This window comes from Gymnoscopelus braueri, assembly GCF_963280865.1.
Source record: "Gymnoscopelus braueri genome assembly, chromosome: 4".
Classification (NCBI taxonomy): domain Eukaryota; kingdom Metazoa; phylum Chordata; class Actinopteri; order Myctophiformes; family Myctophidae; genus Gymnoscopelus; species Gymnoscopelus braueri.
Genome location: NC_137605.1, coordinates 1,907,348 through 1,924,847, shown reverse-complemented (window position 1 = coordinate 1,924,847; position 17,500 = coordinate 1,907,348). Strand labels below are relative to the sequence as shown.

At 43.1% G+C, this 17,500-nt stretch overlaps 1 protein-coding gene across 1 annotated transcript in view; it reads left to right on the top strand.

Annotated features, from left to right (window-relative positions):
• LOC308083736 (receptor-interacting serine/threonine-protein kinase 3-like) overlaps positions 1 to 17,500 on the top strand; it is a 20,870-nt gene that overhangs the window by 2,522 nt on the left and 848 nt on the right. Inside the window, exons 2-8 of the mRNA XM_080426065.1 lie at positions 8,192 to 8,360; positions 8,487 to 8,814; positions 10,369 to 10,511; positions 10,602 to 10,654; positions 14,821 to 14,988; positions 15,260 to 15,355; positions 17,422 to 17,490. Of these exons, the coding sequence (XP_080282191.1) occupies positions 8,221 to 8,360; positions 8,487 to 8,814; positions 10,369 to 10,511; positions 10,602 to 10,654; positions 14,821 to 14,988; positions 15,260 to 15,355; positions 17,422 to 17,490 (997 nt within the window). The 5' untranslated portion in view covers positions 8,192 to 8,220. The remainder of the gene's footprint in view (positions 1 to 8,191; positions 8,361 to 8,486; positions 8,815 to 10,368; positions 10,512 to 10,601; positions 10,655 to 14,820; positions 14,989 to 15,259; positions 15,356 to 17,421; positions 17,491 to 17,500) is intronic.

The window sequence follows — 17,500 nt, the reverse complement described above, 5'->3', positions numbered from 1 at the left end:
CGCATCGCTTGTGAGCTTGTAGATCGGCTATTTTCAAATAGCCAAAGTCTAAATAGGGCTGAGGTGGTTTATGTATGTTTTGTCATAATAATTAAAATGTACAAAGCAACTAGTAGTAACTATGGGTTACTTGCGTAACCCCGGTTTTGTGAGTTGTTCAAATATGGGAAACAGCGCCCTCTGGCCATCACAGACGCTTCACATTAACTCCCTCAGGGTCAATCCCTATTGGCCCGGTCGGCCTTCAGTCGCTTTCCGGGAGTCCCTCCCCTGAGGGCATAAAAGGACCCAGAAAGTGGAAGTCATTCTCTTTACACACCAGCTTCCTTCTGCCAAGCAAAAAGAAGGGTGTTTTTGTAAACAACTCGTTCGCAATTTACAAAACCGGGGTTATGCAAGTAACCCATAGTTTTGTTTCATTGCTCTCTCGTTGTTCACATATGGGAGATATAAACCCCCGGAATGTAACTACCATCGAGATACCACAAACCTGCTGTCCCCAGCCCCCTGGCACCCAGGCGCCATCACTGAGGCAAGGAACAGGAGAAAAAGTGGGGCCCTGACAGACCAAAGTCTGCCTTATAAACTAAAAAGCAGGCACAGCCTGTCTATTCTAGTGGGGGGCCCTGACAGACCGAAGTCTGCCTTATTAATCTAAGGCCCAGACGTCGGCCTATCATACACTAAGGTACAGGGGCATGAACAGATCCTACGACCGTTCTATGCACCTACCCACCTTCAGGTGGAAGCCACTCCCAGGACTGCGTGCGCCATGGAAGACGCCACCACGTTCAGGCTGTAGAAAACAACTAAAGTCGATGGAGACGCCCAACTCGCTGCAGTGCAGACGTGTCTATGTCCTGAATAGAAACACCTCTGAAGAGGGCCCAGGACGTCAATACACCCCTAGTAGAGTGCGCTCTCAGGCCGTCAGGCACTGGGGCTCCCCTACTAGTGTACACCAGGCGAATAGCCTCCACAATCCAACAGGAAAGCGTAGACTTAGTCACCGCCTTCCCCCCTGGCCCGGGGCCCAAGGAAACGAACAACTGGCTGGGTCGGTCCTGGGCCGCAAAGACAGTGCAGCCTCCGATCCTCCTCTGAGGCAAACGGAGGCGGTGAAAAGCCACCAGCTCGGTTGGCGTAACCACCGCTAGGTGGTTCTTGGGGATGAACGCCGGTTGGGTTTGAGAACAACCCTGTCATCCCCAGCGAACCTCATGCACTCCGGAACTACCGAGAGGGCATGTATATCGCTCACCCGTTTCGCTGTTGTCAGCGCATTCAAGAGTACCGTCTTGAGCGTGAGGAACTTTGGTTCCACCGTCTCCAATGGTTCAAAAGGAGGACAAGAGAGTGAGTCGAGCACCAGGACCAAGTCCCACGTGGGAAACAAGGACCTTGAGACAGGATGTTCACGCAACGCACCCTTCATGAACTGGCACACAAGGGGCTGTTTTCCTGCGGTTTTCCCATCGACGCCGACATGACTGGCCGAGATGGCCGCCTGGTACACTTTGATCGTGGAGAAAGCATTTCCCAGATCCAATCTATCCTGTAGGAAAATCAGGATGTCAGCGACCGAGGCCTGGAACGGGACCACAACCGGAGACCGTCCCAGACACCACTCCTCAAACACACCCCACTTCGCCCCATAAGCGGTCCTAGTGGAGTGTGCCCTAGCGGCCTGAATAGTATCCACCACTCTTGGCGGAAGTCCAGTCGCAGTCAAGTTTTCCCTCTCACATGCCAGACCCACAGTTTTAGGTCTGCGGGTTTGGGATGGAAGATCTCGCCCCCCGCCTGCTGTAGCAGATCGGTGTGCAGCGGGAGGGGCCAAGGTTGCCCGTAGAGGAGGGTAGCTATTTCCGACCTCCATGAGCCCCACGCCGGGGCCACCAGCAGCACTGTCAGACCTCGGAGCCTGATCCGTTCCAGAGTGAGGTGGATCAGCTCCAAGGGCGGGAACGCATAAAGCAGCCCCCCCGGCCACTCGTGCTCCAGAGCGTCCAGGCCCAGCGGGGGCTGTCCCCTCATCGAGAAGAATAGTGAGCATTTCGCGTTCTCCTCCGAGGCAAAGAGGTCTACCGTCCGAACCTGGCCCAGATCTGGGCCGCGACCCCGGGGTGCAGAGACCAAACTGAATAATGAGTCCTGCCTCTGGACAGAAGATCGGTTCCCCTGTTCAGAAGTCCAGGTACATGAGAGGCGCTGATTGATTCCAGGTGCGTGTCGCACCACAGTATCAACCTCCCCGCCAGACCATCCAAGGTAGGAGTAGGAGGTACCGCAGACCTCCTTGCTTGTTGATGTAGGCCATGGTCGTGGTATTGTCCGTCCTGACCAGAACGTGACATCCACTGATGTGCATTGACAACGGATTTGGGGGGGTTGTTATTTTAGTCGAGCATACATGAGCCGCCGTCTTGGCTGCACTCGTTGGCCTGACAACAGCGCTTTCTGCTACTTACGGGCCCAGGTTCGCGGCCATTTTGGATTTACTGGCCGCGCACGTGGGCACCACCATTGTGGTTGTCGACGTGTGTCTGCAAGCAGCGGCAGCCATTTTGATTGGCGACACGTGTTGTCCAGTGGAGGCGGCCATTTTGGCTGCCCCCACCGACCTCACAACATTTGGGCTTATTTTTACCTTGTGGCGCCTCGCCGTGGAGAAGGGGGCCTTCTGGCCGCGTGGCTGGCTGTGGAGAAGAGAGAGGGCCAAGGTGCGATCCATGGGTGCGAAGGCAACAAGGCCGTCGCACCCGCACAATCGATGTTAAACCGCAGTCTTTTAGGATCAGCGTCGGGGGCTATGGGAGAGTCCCACGACGAGGAGAGGGCTGCACTGAAACCCTTAGCCAGGGGAAGATTGGATTTCTTGGCGACCTTTTCGTCCACCGACTCCCTGCCACTCCGAAGGGTTAGCGGGGGTCTCCTCTGTGTCGTCGGCCGGCCACTTGAGACCGCATCTAGCGGTGGCTGTTTTATAGAGCTCCAGTAGTGAGGTCTCACCTTTTTCAGCCAGTGGAGGAGCGCTGCCAGGCTGTGCCGTGGTCGCCTCCGCAGGTACAGTGGCAGGGAGAGGGGTCCCCACTTGAGGTGGGCCGAGGGCCGGGGGGCCACGGTCCATGGCGTCGGCGTCGTGCAGGACGACCTCCCCGTCCCCCTCGACTTCGTCGACGATGTGGCAGTTACCTCCTTCGGCATCGTAGTGCCGGGTTTGGTAGGAGGTGACGACCTCGTTGTCAGCCTCGTCATCGCCGGCAGAGGCGACACTCCCCGGCGGGGAAGAATAGCGAGAGGCTGCTCGATGCCCGGTGCCGCTGCTGCGGCCCCCAGGTGGGGTGGGGATCCACGAGGGGCTCGGTACTCTCGTAGGGTCCGCTCGTCGTAGGAGAGCGAGAGCGGGGGGCTTGTAGAGTAGGCCTCGACCCACCCTCTCTGTGTGACGATCGGAGCTGCTCCGGTGGTTCCAGAGCTCGTGCAGAGCCGGCTGCTGCCGATGTGCGGAGCCGTCGAGTGCGGCCATCCGGCGGCTAGGCTAGCTGGCCCGCGGAGGAGAAGTAGCGGCGGTCCCCGTCGAACTCGTCCTCGTAGTTCTCGTACAGGGCCCGTGGTGATAGAAAGGACCTTTGGGCCTTGTTGAAACGGCTCCTGAGCTCGGAGGTGTGGAGGCCTGCACTAGTCTAGGACCTGGCTAAGATATGTATGCACTTAATTTAGGAGAGAATATCTCAACTGTTCTTGGCTAATATGACCCCAGGGAACAACTTAGGAACTGTGACAAATTCTTTATCCGGGACGAAATACCCGAAAATGACCTTTTTTTTAATGACCATAACCGGTGCACTACTTCCAATGGCTCTATCTGCTAAACCGTTGGAGCTACAGATTTACTGAGGTGCTCCAAATGTTCAGAATACTTATGTTTAGGGAAACATAGTAAAGTGTAAAATGTCTAATTTGATATTTGACAGAACAGCTAAAAGAAACGTATTACTGTCCAGGGCCATAGGGATATTTTTGCGCAAATCAATCTAAGAGCACCACATTTGTCCCAGATGTAACCCAGGGCATGCTCTAATGATTTAGCAAGGGCGCCCGAGCCAGCGACCTTCAGGGTCATCATAGTGGCCAAATCCAATATGGCCGCCACCTGACAACGTTTTTGGCTATAACATTTGAACCATATTTTGAGCTATGAATGCAAACTTGGTGTCTAAATCATGTTTTTTGACAATTAGAAACATGTTTTAATGCTTATATTTATGATTTAATCTATCTAGAGGACACTAATTTGATTATCACAAATATGGCCACTATGTTATGAAACAACCAATGTATCTTACGATGTAATTTTATTGAAACAAGAATGATTTAACAGTAGAACTAAATCCTATGATGATAGCCTATCATCATAGGAATTAGTTCTACTAGGCCTACAGCTACAGCTAATACAGTATGTTCAACAATGCTCAGCATAAAATGTACGTGTACGTATGTGCGTGCGTGTGTGTGTGTGTGTGCAGTATGTATCAGTTATTGCAGAGCTGTTCTGTTATTGTAGTAACACCAAGACACATTCCTAGCAACGATTTGTTGTTTAGCAATTCACTTTTCTGATTCTAATTTGAACATATTGTTCAAATTCCATACACCTTTGACTATTATGATAATTCACTTTATGCTGAGCATTGATGTGCATACTGTACTGGCTGTTGCTGTATCCTTTGGATTCTATAGTCATATTATGTTGTTTCTCATTCCTACATGGTATAGTGGCCATATTTGTAATAAGCAAGTCAGAGTGCTCTAGATGGATTCAATCATAAATATGAGCATTCCAATGTGTTTCTAATGCTCAAAAAGCATAAAGTAGACACCAAGTTTGCCAAAAATGACAAAGATTAAGGTAAGTGAAACAAATGTGCAAAACTAATATTTATTTGAAATAGGCAAAATAGAGGTCCAGTCACACCCAGTCATAAAGATAAGCATTCCAACATGTTTCTAATTGTCAAAAAACATGATTTAGACATCAAGTTTGCTCAATTATAGCTCATCTGGTTCAAAAGCTTTAGCCAAAACCTTTTTCAGGTGCTGGCCATATTGGATTTGGCCACAATGATGACCCAGAGCATTGCTGGCTCAGGTACCCTTGCTAAATCACTAGAGCATGTCCTGGGTTACATCAATTTAGGTGCTTCTTCTAGACTGATTCACACAACATTATTCCTATAGCCCTGGACTGTAATATGTTGGCAGTTTCTTTTGCGTAGCTGTTCTGTCAGAAAATATCAAATTAGAAATATTACACTTTACTATGTTTCCCTAAACATAAGTATTCTGAACATTTTGAGCACGTCAGTAAATCTGTAGCTCCAACGGTTTAGCAGATAGAGCCATGTTGGACGTAGTGCACCGGTTATGGTCATTTTAAAAAGGGCGTGGTCATTTTCGGGTATTTCGTCCCGGATAGAGAATTAGTCACAGTTCCTAAATTGTTCCCTGGGGTCATATTAGCCAAGAACAGTTGAGATATTCTCTCCTAAATTAAGTGCATACATATCTTAGCCAGGTCCTCTACTACACATTCGAAGCACCTCGGGTGCTGCTCGTAAACGGCGTCCTCAGCATGCGCGAGGCCCAGGCAGGTGACGCAGTGGCCGTGCATGTCCCAGTCGCCCAGAAGCTGGGGACAGGAACGGGAGCCGCATCACCGCGGGGGAAGATCCAAGCTGGTCTCCCGGTGTCGGCGATCGGCGACGGCTGGGCGGCCTCGTCGAGCCATGGGGAAGAAAGGTGGCTAGCTAGGCTAATAGCCACGAGGTAGAAGAGCTAACTAGGCCACTAGCTGCTAGCCGGGCTAACAGTGGAAACTAGCGTGGCTGAAGGTTAGCGTTCGTAGATCGTTGGTGTTTTCCACGCCGGGAAAAGAAGCAGGGAAAAGAGGGAGAAAGAGGTCGGGGAATCAGTGGACAGGGATCCGACCCTTGAGCTTGTAGAAACCCGCAACCTCGATTCTTAGTAGAAGTGTGGAGCTCCTTCACACGCTTGGCAGAAGGAACAAAGAGAACTACTTCCGCTTTCCGGGTCCTTTTATGCCTTCGGGAGAGGGACTCCCGGAAAGCGACTGAAGTCCCACCGGGCCAATAGGGATTGACCCTGAGGGAGTGAATGTGAAGCTTCTGTCATCGCCCAGAGGGCGCAGTTTCCCATATGTGAACAACGAGAGAGCAATGAAACAAAACTTGCAGATCGGTTCTTAACAGGGCCATAAATCAGATGGTGGCAGAGTATGATGTGATGGGGGCGTGTAAGCTTTAGAGTTAAAGCCTCGCCTGCTGTCAGAAACACAGCGGCTCAAATTACACTGACTGTGAGTGACTCTCAGACAGTCGGGGGGGGGGGACTCGGTCGAGAGAGGCAGAGGAATGCAGATAATGCATGCATAGCAGAGTAAGGTGTGCCCCCTTCCTATACATTCCCATTGTTACTTCAAACTCCATTTTAAACATGTTAGATTAATTGAAAACACCCGTCCTTGGTTCTGGTAACTGATATTGTACTTCTAATCTGTGAGAAGGCTGTGTTTTGTCAATTACTTTTTTCATTCATGGGTTTGTATAGGAAGGGGACGTGTCTGATAAAACTAATATCAAATAACTAAATACTGAATCAAGCAACTTAAAAACTGTCTGGGGGGCTGACAAAAGCCTGAGTAGACGATAAAATGACCCAAACATTTTCTGAAGGTGAAATACCCTTTAACTGTAACTTTGCATGTATTGTATTTGTAGTATGAACACTTATATTGGTTATTTATTGGATGTGAAGTTGCCATTTTGGTGACTATAAGGTTCTCTCTCACACTGACTCTGTCTCTCTAGTGGCTTTTTCGGGCTTTCGGGCCTAACAATTCATGCTGGTAATTATTCGGTTCCGGCCGAGCCTCGGGCCGGCCCAGTTAGTGCCCAGTTAGGGCCGAGCCTTAACGTTCAGACCCGTTAAGAACTCTTCCTTCCTTCACAGGTGTAATGATACTAATGAAGGCTCTGTTCCATTTAGTGCAGCACTCAGAGTTACACACCCGTGTGGTCCCTGGACCACACTTTGACTGTTTCCAGTCAGCCAACATGCACAATATCAGCACCCTGACTCCGTTTGACCAGAATGGAACAGAGCCTTCATTAGTATCATTGGTAACACCTGTGAAGGAATAAAGGAAGAGGCCCAGTTTTCTTTCCAATATGGCTGCTGAGCATAGAGCCTATATTGTGCGTTTCCTGTCTGCCAATCTGGGAACTCATCGCCAAATGAAAAGGAAAAACAGCGCCCTCTGCTGTTTTTTACTATCTCACTTGGCTCTGGGAGGAAGTCGACGTAGCACACGTACGCAAGGAAACCGGGGGATTTGGGCTGCCTTCAGCCTTTCACTTCCGGTGGTGCGACTATGTTTTCATTCCCACTAACAATATTTCTACACGGAACACTAACACCACTTCTCCCAGAGAACATGGATCGTTTTGGTTATAAGCCCACTTGTTTCTATGATGAAAGAGCAAGTTAAAATGTGAATATCTTTCCGTGGTTTTGTCTGCTCCGAGGACGCTATTGTTAAATGAGTTTCGGTTTGTTTCTAGTGGGGAAGGATCGGCAGACACTTAAATCCCGCCCACTACATTTGATTGGGTAAAGCACGGCCTGCTTCCTGATCTGAAGGCACGCCCACTTGTAGGCCAGTGCGTACGCGATATGACGAACCCCCCCGACAGATTCAAACACAGAGCAGAATCTGTTCTTGAGAGATTACCTGTCTGCTAACCATCCCAGCTAGCGTCTGTGTAAACGCAGGAGGAGGGGCTGGGGCAACTGACAAGATTCATGTCAAGGTTCTGTTGAAACGTCAGTAGCCTACTTAACGCGTTGTAAGGACTCAGTCAGTCATTAAAACCTTCAACTATGATACCGTACAATGCTGGTGCAGGCTGTGCTTTTACTTTGGATAAATGCATTGATTCCATGAAGACAGTGCATATTTAGCTAAACTTGGTCATGTTAACATTATTGCTTGTGTAGCTACTGTTTTTGCATGGCTCAAAGTGAAACACATTCAGTTCCATGCATATGGTGTTAACCACCATATGTTTCAGGACTTGAGATTAATTGTCCTATAATTATTTCCTTCTAGAGTTGAATCTTTCTGTCCTATGGTGAGAGATGGCGCAGCGTGGCAGAAAGACAATTGGAGATGAAAGCCTGGAGAACTGGGAATTGCTCGGCTCAGGGGGATTTGGATTTGTCTATAGTGCCGAACACAAGGACTTGGGCAAAGTGGCCATCAAGCTACCTAAAGATGGGTATGATGACAATGATCAAAAAGCTAAATTGAGGTTGATTTACAATAATGACTTATTTCATAATCTTCAGTAAAGTAACTGTATTCTAACTGCTGACTTTCTCCTCCTAAACTGTCCACACTGCAGCTCTGACCAATCATATGCTGCCCTGTGTCGAGAGGCTGATTACATGGAAGCTGCTGACCAGCAGTATGTGCCCATGGTCCATGGGATGTACCAGGGCCGTCCCCCTGGCCTCCCTAAAGGTAGGCAGGGTATAGTAATGGAGCTGATGGAGGGAGGGTCTCTACAGACCCTCCTGCAGACCCTGTCTACGCCTCCACCCTGGCCCCTGGCGTTCCGTCTGGCCCTCCAGGTGGCCCAGGCCATGGACTTCCTCCACAGTAAGAAGGGCCTCGTACACATGGACCTGAAACCAGACAATATCCTACTGGATGCCAAGTTAAACGCCAAGGTATGTTCAATTCAATTCAATCGTCACTCCTCTAGTCAATGACTCTAGAGTGAGTGACGCCCACTGCTACAACACCAGAAGGAGCTCCTCTGATCTTGTTCCCCCTAGATTCGGCACAAACATGGAGAATAATGCAATCCACAATAGACTACTACTACTACTACTACTGCCAAAGTCCAAGATGGCTGCCGGGAGCTTAAAATGGCTATACATCAATTACTATTCAACCTATAGGTGGTTTTGGTGTCTAACCCTGGGTTTTAGGGTTAACTAACCCTGTGTTTTAGGGCTCAAAGAATGTGTGGAATTAACCACTGATTCAAATCCAAGATGGCATCCCAATAGAGATGCGCGGATGGCCTCTCATGGTCATCCGCATCCGCATGTACAAATTAATTATCCATCCGTTATCCAACCGCAATAATTATATTATCCAATTTTAATATCCGCATCCGCACCAACCGTTTTCCCCGTATGTCAAAATATTATTATTTTCTGGTATTCCCCGTTAGTTTTAGTATTAGTTGTGCGATGCGATCACAAAATGCATTGATTTAGCCTATGGAATGTCGGTGCATCTTTTTTCTTTTTTTTAAACCGGTGCTGCGCTGAACATACAGAGCGCAATGCTCTGCTGCGCTGAACATACAGACTCTGTGCGGCATCCGAACATACAGAGCGCACTGCTCTTCAGCGCAGCACAGCAGCACCGGTTAAAAAAAAAGAAAAAAGACGCACCGACATTCCATAGGCTAAATCAATGCATTTTGTGATCGCATCGCACAGAGGCTGCTCTACACACTCACACAGACACAAGCACGCAGAGATTTAGCTATTTTATGGATAGATATATTAGATGTCATCAATTTATTTACCGCAATATTTCACCCGCGGTTTATCCGATATTAATTCATAATTATATTTGATTGACCCAAATCCACCCAAACTGCGGTTAACTGCGGCAACCGCGGCTAAAACCGCCATCCACGCATCTCTACATCCCAAGGTGATGTCCCATTCTACAAAAACAAATGAACCTTTTTATATAATTTTCATTGAAAATGAAGCACTATTACTGTCACACTTAAAGGTAGGGTAAGTGATTTACTTTGGTTAAAATAAGTGTTAAATAGCTCTATATTCTGTTAGTACTCATTGCTATAGAGTGTTTGTTCAGTAAAAGGAGTCTCCATGTCTCTCCAGCTCTTTATTAAACATAAAATGCATTTTCAGTGCTCTCTCCTGATTGGCTTAAATGTTGTCACCTACCTGAAAATGTACTATATTCTGTTTACTAAACAGCTGGAGAGACCCCTTTGACCAAACAAACACTCTGTGGCAATGATTACTATCACAATATAGTACTTTAACCTTTTAACAAAAACAAAAAAAGATACCAAAAAATATCACTTACCCTGCCTTTAATGTAGTCAAGTATTAGCAGGCTGTGTTGCATATTTCCACATCTTTGCCCTGACTGAGTCTCTTCACTGTCCTGCTGAAATAAAAGCATAAATGCTTAAAATTACTGTTCTTTCCTCTTCCTTTCAATAGATAGCAGATTTCGGCTTGTCTATGGTGTCCAACAGTGTTTCGATGACTGCGGGCAGAGGTGTCAAAGGAGGCACTCTGGCCTTCATCCCCCCTGAGGCTTTTGAAGATGACTACCATCGTGTTCGCTCCTATGATGTTTACAGGTGAACTATTGAAGGAAAGCTGTTGATACAAAGTCATCTAATACGTGTTATTTTGTGAAAATGTTTTTTCCAACTTTTCCTTTTTATCAGCTACGCTATACTTCTGTGGACCATCCTGACTGGAGATGACAAGCCATATCCAGGTGCATTTATATGATCCATAATTGCATGTGAATGTCAGTGTATTCAGAAGTATACAGTGTACCATACAGTACTTAGTATATAGTGCCGTAACCAGTGGTGTAAAGTAACTAAGTACATTTACTCAAGTGTTGTATTTAAGATGTGTGTACAACCGTGTCCAGCAGCAGCCGCACGTTGACCACCCTGGTGTTGGCTTGTTACGACCAGTGGTTGAAAAAATACTCAAATATTTTACTTAAGTAAAAGTATAAATACTGCAATGTAGAAGTAATCTGTTACAGGTAAAAGTCCGGAATAAAGAAATTACTTCAGAAAAAATATGTAAAACAAAATATTGGAAAAAAACATTCAGAACCCAAGATATCATCATTTGAAGATTTGCTGCTCCATTCACTTCTTGTTTAACTTATTACTGAAAGAGGCTGTATCTCGGCTCCTTTTTTTTTTACCATGTATTTTTGGCTGGCACAGTTTGCAATTATTTTTTATTTATTTATTTATTTCTATATTTTTATTCCGCGATTTTTGAAACGCATTTTTTTTTCACCCGGTGCCAATTTCCTAAATGATCCTGGGCGCTACACCAACCCTACACCAGCGCCACACCAGTCCCCCCCAGCCTAGGGAGGCCAGGGCCGAGCTCATGCTTCCTTCAATGCATGAGAGCCAACTGACCTTCTTGTCACCTGACAGGGGGGAGTTTCCCCGGTAGGACGTAGCGCGTGGAAGGAACACGTTATTCCAACCAGTTCCCTTCCCCTCCATCAGGCTGTCATGGGGGAGGCGGTATAGCGACCAGGATTACTACATGTTTTTGTGAGGGTATTAACTACACAGGGAGAACATGCAAACTCCACACAATGTTTTTATTTATTAATTATTTTTTTATTTCAATGGCACTGAATGAGTTAAAGGGGTAGTTCACTCTGTCAATTGACTCTGTCAATTACACACCCCATGAAGCCTTGAATTCATGGAGATTTTTTTGTTTTTGTCTCATTCCTAAGCCAAAATTTTGATGACCGGTAGCGGTTCCGGTTGGAGACACAAAGAGTCTCCGTTGTGTCTCCTACCGGAACCGCTGCCTACCGGTCTTCTGGTCATCAAATTATTGTCTTAGGAATGAGACAAAAAATAATTGAAGTCTCTTGAAGGAAAAAAGTTATGTTTTGAGTGAACTATCCCTTTAAGACTACAGAACCACTGGTTTATGTAGCATTATGGTGAGGACAGTAGTGTGTAGTATCATGACAGCCCTATTATACACCACTGCCTCCAGATCCTTAAGGCCTCTGACCATGTTATAACGTTTATAATCAGCATTGTCCATCATCTTCAGTTTGCTGTGATGGACTTTAACACATTAAATAAACATCACATGTAAAGAACTTTGGGTAGCACTTTACAATAATGACCCGTTACAAAGCATTTATAAATGTTTATAAGCCGTTTGTAGACTATTAACAAATCATTAACAACCTGTTTGTTGACATTCGTAAATGATTACTAAAACCTTTATAACTATGGTTACAAATCATTTATAAGGTATTAGTAAGTAGTAAACTATTCATTAATAAGCCATTTATATACATCTGTAAATGATTATTAAATCATTTGTAATGACCCATTATAAAGCATTTATAAACGTTTATAAGCAGTTTGTAGACTATTAACAAATCATTAACAACCTGTTTGTTGACATTTGTAAATGGTTACAAATCATTTATAAGGTATTAGTAAGTAGTAAAACAATTCATGAATAAGCCATGTATAATACTTCTGTAAATGATTATTAAATCATTTGTAACTGATGTTATATAATATATACAAGCCATTTGTAGATAAATAACTAATCATAGACAAACTATTTATATATATTGGTTAATGATTATTAAATCATTTATAATAACCTTGTAGAATATTTAAGAATCATTTAATCATTATTTGAAACACATTAAAACATTATTTATACTCGAGTTTGTTCATCATTAAATAATGTCATTTAAATTGTAGGAAATCATTTGTAAATGATTTATAAAGTGGTATAAATTGAGTTTGTTCGTGGTTCTCTTTAAACATGTATTAAGACTTCATAAATCATGTGTTAAATCTTTGTTCTAGCCCAAGGCATGAACAACAAACCATTTCTAAGCAATTATTACACATTAAAAAATTATTTGCAGATCATTATTTCCACCTGATCAATTTTACTAATTTGGGAAATGTGTTTGTTCATGTTTAACATATGCTTTGTAAAACATTCCTAAAATATCTATAAATCCTTAGTACATGTTATTATGTGCCCTATAGTAAAGTGAAGACAGTTCATCATTTACAACTGTCTGTTAATGTGTTTGTTCATGTTTAACATATGCTTTGCAAAACATTCCTAAAATATCTATAAATCCTTAGTACATGTTATTATGTGCCCTATAGTAAAGTGATGACCGTTCATCATTTACAACTGTCTGTTAATGTGACTTTCTCCTTACCTGTTGCAAACTACCTGGCTTTCATGAATGCAGACACAATACAATTACTAGAATTATCTTTCATGTTTAATAAATGATTCGTAAGACATTCGTAAAGAGTATGTAGACCATTTGCAAATGTTATCATGTGCCTTGTTGTAAAGTGAAGACTATGCATTATTATGTCATGTTTAACAATGATTAGTAAAACATGTGACATCAAAAATTGGCAGAAGCAACGTTACAGTATAAAAGTATAAAACAATTTATTAAGATATAAAATGTAACAACTCTTGGACACAGCACACACACTGACATTTAAACAAAGAAATTCATCACAACAGAATCAGTAGCAGCTTGGAGCCTCTGCAGTCACCACCAGTGCAGGTTAGCTTTAGCTGCTAAGCTAAACTGCTAAGCATGGAGGACATTACTAGCCTAAACATCAAAACAAACATTGTGGAGCCAAACGGCCACCATCAAAATACCCCCTGGTCATAATTCTACTTCATGTGTGTAAGATTAGCCATTTTATGTTACCTTGATCACCTGCAACAAGACAGTTAAAAAACATAAAACATGAATTAGACATATTTCTGTCCAGTCTGCAACTGCATCACTGTTCACTTCCTCTGTGTGTTGCCAGATTTTGCAAAAGAAACAAGCGGCCAGGTCTATGAAAACAAGCCCAAAATAAGCAGCTAGGCTCAGGCCCATGATAACATCTGCAAATGGTTTACATACTCTTTACGAATGTCTTACGCATCATTTGCTAAACATGAAAAAAACTCCATAAAAAACTCCATTTATACCACTATATGAATCATTTCCAAATGATTTCCTACACATTAAATTACATAATTTAATGATGACCAAAATCGAGTATAAATAATGTTTTAATGTGTTTTAAATCATGTTTAAATGATTCTTAAATGTTCTACAATGTTATTATTATTAACCAATGTATATAAATAGTTTATATAAATAGTTTGTCTATGATTAGTTCTTTATCTACAAATAGCTTGTATATATTATATAACATCAGTTACAAATGATTTAATAATAATTTACAGATGTATATGAATGGCTTATTCATAAATAGTTCACTACTTACTAATACCTTATAAATGAATTGTAACTGTAGTTATAAAGGTTTTAGTAATCATTTACGAATGTCAACAAACAGGTTGTTAATGATTTGTTAATAGTCTACAAACTGCTTATAAACGTTTATAAATGCTTTATAACGGGTCATTATTGTAAAGTGCTACCGAACTTGGCAATAGCAAAGTTACAAAGTGTTTTACAAACTAACACATACAATTATACAATATTATAATTGTATGTGTTAGTTTGTAAATCACTTAACTTAATGTAACTTTCCTCTCACTATCAGGACAGCTGCATTTCAATCAAGGCATCAAATGTGTCTGTCTGTCTGTCTGTCTGTCTGTCTGTCTGTCTGTCTGTCTGTCTGTCTGTCTGTCTGTCTGTCTGTCTGTGTTTGTGTGACATTATCATATACAATCACGGAAACAAACACGCACACGCACACACACACACACACACACACACACACACACACACACACACACACACACACACACACACACACACACACACACAGACAGTACAATACAGTCAAACACTTTCTCTAAAAAGTCCTTGCGGTCTTGTTTCCATTGTGGTCCTAGGCCTAGGTGGAGGAGGGGATTATTCCTTTGCGAAATTCAGGATTCAAAAGGGAGACAGACCTCTTCTGGACAAAATAGATGTCCATCAAGCAGCTGGATTAGGAGATCTGGTGGAGCTCATGGAGATATGCTGGGACCCTGAGCCTGAAAAGAGGCCTTCATTTAGAGGTAAATTTACATTAATACGCATTTTTTACCCTGTGCTGTCTTGAACACACACACACACACTTCCGGTTGAAACCGTGACATGCACGAGTGCATAAGGCTCATGGGCGTGCATAAGGCTCATGACAGGTTCAACTGGAGCTCATCTGCATGAGACCTTTTATTCTGGAAGTTTATTTTGGAAAAGTATAAAACTATAGAGCGAGAAAGATCCAGGGTCAAATATCTTTGTCCTGGTTTTTCTCTGATCATTTCACGGTGCTTTTCATTTCAGAATGCATTGAAGTGACACGTCGTGTTTTTTCAAGACAAGAGAAGAGAATCCATGCAGCCGTCTGTGAAATCCTCAAAGAACTGAAGCCTCTGGAAGGTAAAGAGACAATAATTAATAATATAACCTTTGATTTAAATGTGTGTCAGGATCACGTAACTTGGCTTTATTCTCTTATCATTATGCCTTTGTCTCTGAATCTGTAATGGACAGTCTGTAGCCTATTAATATGAGCTTTTTGTAGGTGGGACTTGTAGTTCTGTTTAATAAAACTACAAGTTTACCTCTTAGTAGGACAGTGTGTAGTAGTAGTAAATCTTTATTTCGGTCCATTAAAAAAAAAAAAAAAAAAAAACATACATGTGTGTGTGTGTGTGTGTGTGTGTGTGTGTGTGTGTGTGTGTGTGTGTGTGTGTGTGTGTGTGTGTGTGTGTGTGTGCTACTGCTTCTAAAAAGACACTTAATTGCACACTTTGTTAGACAGGGATGGCTCAGGGTAGAAGACAGGGTTAAGCATTTAAACATGGGATTGGTATTTAACCCATTAAGACCAGGAACGCATCTGTGTCAATTTAAGTTTACTTTGGCTATTCGAAAATATCAGATCTTTAAGGCACCGAGTGCTATGAGCTTGTAGATCTGCTATTAAAAAAAAAAAATGCGCAAATCTTTGAATACATACATTTTTTAAAGCAAACATTTGTTACTCTCTGGGGATTCTACAAATGTCTTCTAAATTTGTTTTTAAAAAAAAGTATGTTTTATATCAGTGGTTCTCAAACTTTTTCTTGTCAAGGACCCCAAAATGATGCATTTGAACGCGGACCCATCTCAAAATACTTTGTTCCAGGGACCCCCCACCAGAAGCAAACATTTGAGTAAAAAATGTTGTTTCAAAAAATATATGTACTCAAAAGATTTGCACACATTTTCACGATTTAAAAAAAATAGCAGATCTACAATCTCGTAGCGCGGCACTCGGCACTCGGTGCCGCGCTACGAGCTTGTAGATCTGCTATTTTTGAACAGCCCAAATAAATGTAAAATGACACAGATGCGTTCCCGGTCTTAATGGGTTCAGATAGTCAAAGGATCAGAGCCCTCAACACCCTCATACCTGACTGACTACTTCTCCAGAGTGAGTGTCACACACAGCCACAGCACTAGAGGGAGCCACCATGATCTGGTACCGCCCACATAGAACAAACATAGGAACATTCCAAGCCCCCAGAGTTGCTGAGAAACATTGAAGCCGCCACCCCAGTGGCCAAAGCTGGAACTGCAGGCGGGGAGAAATACATGCACAGGCAAAACATACTGAGAGATATTTATATATATAGATATAAATATGTAAACATATTATACATAAATACATATGCATTTATATATAAATATTTATCTCGAGTGTATTTAATAAATATCTTGCGTTCATTCCTTGACACACGGGCTGCCGTAGGACGCAAAAAGGACACTAGTGCGCATGCTCATAACTCTATGGCTGCTTTAAACGTCTACTTCCGGCAGGCTTCCAGGTGCTTCAAAACGCCACTGAGCACTTTCACTGAAATGATAGCTGGGGGCGGGGCAATCCGCCCTCTAGTTATATTATACCTCTATGGAACATTCTCATTCTACTACTCTGACACCATAATGTGTTGTTCTGACACCATCCATTAACTATTAATAATAATAATAATAATAATAATAATAATAATAATAATAATAATAATAATAATAATAAAATAATATAATAACAATTAAAAATAAATGAAAAAAATAATATCGAATATATATATTTAATCACTTCATGTCCTCACGTCCACCATATTATTTAATGTCCATCAAGATGTTTAATGTCCATCATGATGTTTAATGTCCTCCATGATGTTTAATGACCATCATGATGTTTAATGTCCATCATGATGTTTAATGTCCATCATGATGTTTAATGTCCATCATGATGTTTAATGTCCATCATGATGTTAAATATCCACCATGATGTTTAATGTCCATCATGATGTTTAATGTCCATCATGATGTTAAATATCCACCATGATGTTTAATATCCACCATGATGTTTAATATCCACCATGATGTTTAATGTCCATCATGATATTTAATGTCCATCATGATGTTTAATATCCACCATGATGTTGTATTTACAGAGCCTCCAGTCCATGTCTCACGTCCACCAGTGCCTCCAGGGAGCACAGACAGAAAGGACTTTTTACCACGTGAGTCCAT